General features: G+C 41.5%; 1 protein-coding gene across 1 annotated transcript in view; it reads left to right on the top strand.

Annotated features, from left to right (window-relative positions):
* Positions 1-5,205, top strand: part of LOC103365768 (uncharacterized) — a 118,625-nt gene extending 113,420 nt beyond the window's left edge. Inside the window, exon 5 of the mRNA XM_008293302.1 lies at positions 4,174-5,205. Within this exon, the coding sequence (XP_008291524.1) occupies positions 4,174-4,268 (95 nt within the window). The 3' untranslated portion in view covers positions 4,269-5,205. The remainder of the gene's footprint in view (positions 1-4,173) is intronic.
* Positions 5,206-5,532: the final 327 nt, after the last annotated feature.

Raw genomic sequence — 5,532 nt, 5'->3', positions numbered from 1 at the left:
ACGTGGAAATTAAGAGTTTTTCTCAGATTTTACTCGTTAATTGGGATTATCTGTAAAATACCAGAGAATTGCTCTGATCACAAACTGCTAACAAAGTCGTGTCTGTTGCACCAAAGCTTGTATAAATGCTGGTTGTGTAACGGTTGTTCATCACATGCTTTAATTCTGTTACACGCTGAAAAACAAGCAGAAATCAAACCACAAAGCTGCACTTGGACGTTTTCTGTCGGAGCCACTCGGCTGCTGTTGGGTGTGTTGGTGTGGTCTGGAGGGAGGAGGAGGAGGGTGGGTCACAGTCTTCCTCCTCCACGGGCTGAATGACAGCTTCTGACATCGTAGCCCGCAGGCAGGCATTTTGCAAGAGCTGGCGAAAGGAAAAGAAAGAAAGAAAGGAAAAAAAAACACGGAAAGAAGAGTTGCAGCGACTGTCAGATGCAGCAAATGGAGTAAAGGGAGGAAAAAGGGAGTCAGACCAGGAACTGAAGCGGTGGTGTGAACACTCCCACTGAAGCAGAGCAGCGACAGGCAGCAGCAGAGTTCAGAGGCCGAGGGCAGCATGGCGATGCAGCCGAGCTTCAGGACCTACTCGTCCGACAGCGTGAGCAGCGACGGCGTTTTCATAGAGGAGTCGTACCAGCAGAGCAGGCTCAGGGCCACCGACTGCAGGAAAGGTACAGTCCCTGCATCCTCCTCTCGTCTCGATATTCTTTATCATGAGGCAGAATTAAAGCAGCGAAACGTGCGAATTTGCAGAGTCGAGTCGTGGCTTCAGTGGTCGCCTGCCTCCCTCCAATGGGACGGGACACACCCCTCCATGTGTCACATCTTTTCCTCCTTTTATTGGTCCGAGGCGCAGACGCCCAAATTTGCTCGACGCCACAAATGATCAATTTTGCAGCACGAATTTTTATTTAAAAGGACATTTTCTGTATTTTAAGGCTTCATCTGTTGTGAAAAAAAAAACATCTTTGTGGTGGTAAAAGTTGCATCTATAGTGGAAAATGTGCAGTTTTTAAGTCATCCGTCAGTTAATGAACAATGTTTTCAGAGTTTATTGTGAGAAAAAAAAGAACTGCACTTGATTTAAAAAAAACCAGAAGAGCTGATTGAAGCTCCTCATTCTGTATTTTCAAAAAGGAGAACAACCTGTTGCACGATTATGTCCGTCGTCAATCAACCTGCTGATCAGTTTCTGCATTATTTAATCACTTTTTAGCCTTTGAACGTCACAAAATGGTAGAAAATTGAACAAAAAAAGCTCGAAATGACAAAGATATTCAGATTCTGGTCACAAAAGAGGAAAGAAATGAGAAATATTCACATTTAAGAGGCTGGATTTGGAGAATTTTTACTTATTTTGCTTTAAAATCACCCAACACAGGTGACAGAAGAGGAAATAAATGAGAAATATTGACATTTAAGAAGCTAGAATCAAAGAGTTTTGCCTTTTTCTTTCTTTAAAACCGCTCAGAATGATTCATCCATCGTCCAAACACCGACGACTAATCGATGAATCGCTGCAGCTCTTGATGTGACGTCTCGTTGGAGTGCTTCTGGCGTGCGGTTGGTGTTTTGTGGTGTTTTCTGGCAGCAGACTGACGGATGATTCCTTCAAAGGTGTTTATTCAGGACACCTGATATCTCACACCTCACCTCTGACTCGGGGATGAAAGGATCAGATCTGCTGCTCGGGGCTCCGCGAGTCAGCCGAGCAAACCCGTTATTTGTTGGAGGGATCAGTGAAGTTTGCTTTTCGTACGTTTTCGCCAGTTCAGGTTTTGGAATGTTAAGTGCAGCTTTCAGCCTTTTGTAGGAGCTCTGAGCAGCTGTTCTCCTGCAGACGTACGTCCAGCTTCTATCACAGCTTGCATGCAGAGTCACCCCCTCATGATCAAGTGCGATTAATTTTTCTTGTTTTTGAGCGTTTTCTTTACTTCTCTGTTCAGTCATGAGTGTCGCGGTGACTCATGGGCGTGATGCCACCCGGAGCAGGGCGTCGGCGCCACGAGACGGCGTCCTCTTTGGCTCCTCTGTTCCCTCTTTATCTGGTCACTTCTGCTCTTCTGAGCTTTGATCCTCATGAAACAATCGAGCGCTGTGGCAGGAAACCAGAAGAGACTTTCACTGTCTGGTCTGGTCTGGCGGCCTCCGTCGCTGCACCGGAGCAAACAGATAAAGGTGCACGCTTGATGAAGTTTAAGTGTCTGCAGGTATGTGAGAGTAATCAGACGGTGAAATCAAAACCAAAACACGACGGTCCTGCGAGGCGGAACATGTTTGTGCAGAGATGCAGATCTGGAGGATGTCAGGGATGATTTAGTGGAGCTTCCTCTGATGAGCACCGAAATAAATCTAAAGAATGACAGTAAACAGACGCTGTGTTATTACTATAAATAAATGAGTTTATTTATGTAACACTGTGTTCACAGTAAAAGAAATTAAAAAAATAGGACATTTTCTGTATTTTAATGACAAATCTCGAGAATAAAAACTGCAAAATCCATAAAATAACTTAAAAATGAACAGAAAATGATTTTATGGTTCACCTACTGAAAATAAAAAAAGACAATTCTGCTAATATTTGACGATAAAAAAACAATTATTTTCTCTGTTAACTAATGATGTACTGACAGCGACACGTGAATAACTTGTCATAAAAATGAGACTAATCTTTTGTGATTTAAATTTTTTTTACATGTTTAATATTTCTGTAAAAATACTGAATAAAACAGACTTTGTGCTGTAATTTTAAAATGAAAATTTTGCTTTAATTAGCAGTAAAAAAAATAAATAAAAAATTAAAGACAAAATAAAATCACGACATTTTCTGTTATTTAATAGTAAATCTACAGTAAAAAAAAAAAAACAAAAAACTGCAAATCTTCTACATAAATAAATCCATAAAACAATAATAAATGTTCTGGTGGAAACTCAGAGTTTTTCTGTTAATTACTGTGTTTGTAGTAAAAACAAAGAAAACAAAAAATCTGTTGTTAGAAAACTGGACATTTTAATTTTTTTAATGTTGAATCTATAATCGAAACATGACATTAGTTATTATTTAATGCTGTACATGTGTGAGAAATGGGATATTTTCTGTTATTTAATAGTAAATCTGCAGTAAAAAAAAAAACATGGAACTGTTTAAAAAAAACATCCATAAAACAACCAAAATGTTGAGGCAGCTCATGACAGACTTAAGAGTAAATTTGCAGCATCAAAACGAGTTTCGACGTTTCTGTCAGACAGTAACGAGCTTCATAACGGGACACGCCTTCTGAACTGTTGACAAGAAGCTGCTGAGCTTCAGGAGGAGCTGCGTTCGTGCTGCCATCACTTTTATTTCTTCTTGACGTGATCGCTGAGCGGCAGTCCAACAGCGTCGGCCCACAGCTTCGGTCTTTGAGCCCGTTTCTGTCCCAGTTCACCAGAACCACTGAACTCCACCGACAACATGTGGTCTTCTGCTAAAGTTGTGGAATTTTAAATGGAGCTAAACGTCCAGAACCAAGTTTCTCGCTGCATTCATTCGGTGCCAAACCCAAAGTCCTCACCAGAAACCTTCAGTGCAAATCCTCTCTGGAGCTGTTACACCCGACTAAGTGTTCTTCTGGTACCATGGAGAAGGTTTGCTTGTGGTTTCCAGTAAAGCGGGACTCTGGATTTTCTGTGTCGGGAATAAAAACCTGAACAAGAGTCGCCTGCATTTGCATTTATTTCACACATTTGACTGTGAAACTCAACACAGCAGCGATGAGAAAAGAAGAAAAATGTGTTTTCATTTTCTGCAACACAGACTTTCTCCACTTTTTTAAGTTAATTTAACTACTTGGCTTCTATGATTTATTAAAATAAACCACGAGAAGGAACATTTAGCCTTCAGCTAGCTGGACAAGCAACATGTGACTCTGCTCGATTTTGAAGAAATCACACACTAGAAGGTTTGGGAATCATTGTTTTAAAGTTTCTGTGTTCATTTCTGCTGTCTGATTAAATAAAAACAAACTTGTTTGTCTTTCTAAAGCGAGTCTGTCTTCGTGTTTCTTGAAGCTGACTTTCATAACATGCATCATTTAATGCAAACGGCGTGTTTCCTGGATGACACACGATTCGGTGTTTGTTTTGTCAAACGGCTGATTAAACAGAACTTCTTTCCGGTTTGTGTTTCTGCAGATGAACGGGACCGAGTTCAGAAGAAGACTTTCACTAAATGGGTCAACAAGCACCTGATGAAGGTGAGTTTCATCTTCAGCTCCGTCTGTCCCTAAACGAACCCACAGCTTGTTTAGTTTAAACCTTAAAACCCCACCTGGTTGTGATCAGGTTAAACCGAAGCGTCTGATCCAGCAGATTAACTGGAAGGAGAACGATTTAAAAGAAAATGTAGAAAAAAAAAAACACATTCTACAAGCTTCCTTGGCTGCAGCGTTTAAGTGAAGCCGTGTGCACGCCGAGGAGGCGCTGAGTCACCGACACCTGGACTCGCTTTAGAACTGGTTCAGGTTTCACATCTGGGGTCCAGGCTGCCTGGGCGGGCTCTCGAGGCTCTGCAGGGGAACAGGAAGGAGCCAATGTGGGATCAGAGGAGTTAAATATGTCTGCAACCACCGATAAATGTTCTGACCCTCAAATAACTTCCCAGGTGTACGACACAGAGCTGCAGCTACGCTAACAGTTATTTTTAGTAAATATTAAAGTTCTGCTTTTTGGGGTTTTCTCTTTGTTTTAGGGAGTTCTTGCTTTTTTTATGCATGTAAAAGATCTGCAAACCAACTTAAAGTCCACATAAAACTGAGTCATTCTCTCTTTACCTGCCTGAAACACCTCATTTTAAAGTTCAGGCTTTTCTTTTGTTACTCATCGACATCACAGCGTAGCTCATTTGCATAATGCTGCTAATTTAAACAAAAAGTTTCCTTTCAGTCCGACATTATTCTCTTGCTGGAGCTGCTTCTATTAAAACTCCACCTTGAAACCCAGAGATCTGGTGTTACCGTATGTAGACAACATTTCCTCACGTTCGTCAGCCCAACTGACCAATCAGAGCCTTTCAGGAAGTGGTTCTTAAAGAGACAGGAGCAACTTATTGAATAAGTTCTGACGCAGAACTTTTTACTCATCAGCTGTTTCTTTTGCTGTTTTTGGTTTTGGCCAGAAAAATTAGAGCTTTTCTGAAAACTTTTATCTATTTTTCTCTCACAGATGAACAAAGTTTNAATGTTGAGGCAGCTCATGACAGACTTAACGGTAAATTTGCAGCATCAAAACGAGTTTCAACGTTTCTGTCAGACAGTAACGAGCTTCATAACGGGACACGCCTTCTGAACTGTTGACAAGAAGCTGCTGAGCTTCAGGAGGAGCTGCGTTCGTGCTGCCATCACTTTTATTTCTTCTTGGCGTGATCGCTGAGCGGCAGTCCAACAGCGTCGGTCTTTGAGCCCGTTTCTGTCCCAGTTCACCAGAACCACTGAACTCCACCGACAACATGTGGTCTTCTGCTAAAGTTGTGGAATTTTAAATGGAGCTAAACGT

This window comes from Stegastes partitus, unplaced genomic scaffold (assembly GCF_000690725.1).
Source record: "Stegastes partitus isolate 25-593 unplaced genomic scaffold, Stegastes_partitus-1.0.2 Scaffold872, whole genome shotgun sequence".
Taxonomy (NCBI): Eukaryota; Metazoa; Chordata; class Actinopteri; family Pomacentridae; genus Stegastes; species Stegastes partitus.
Note: the sequence above shows the minus strand (reverse complement) of the source record. Positions and strands in the feature narration are given on the sequence as shown.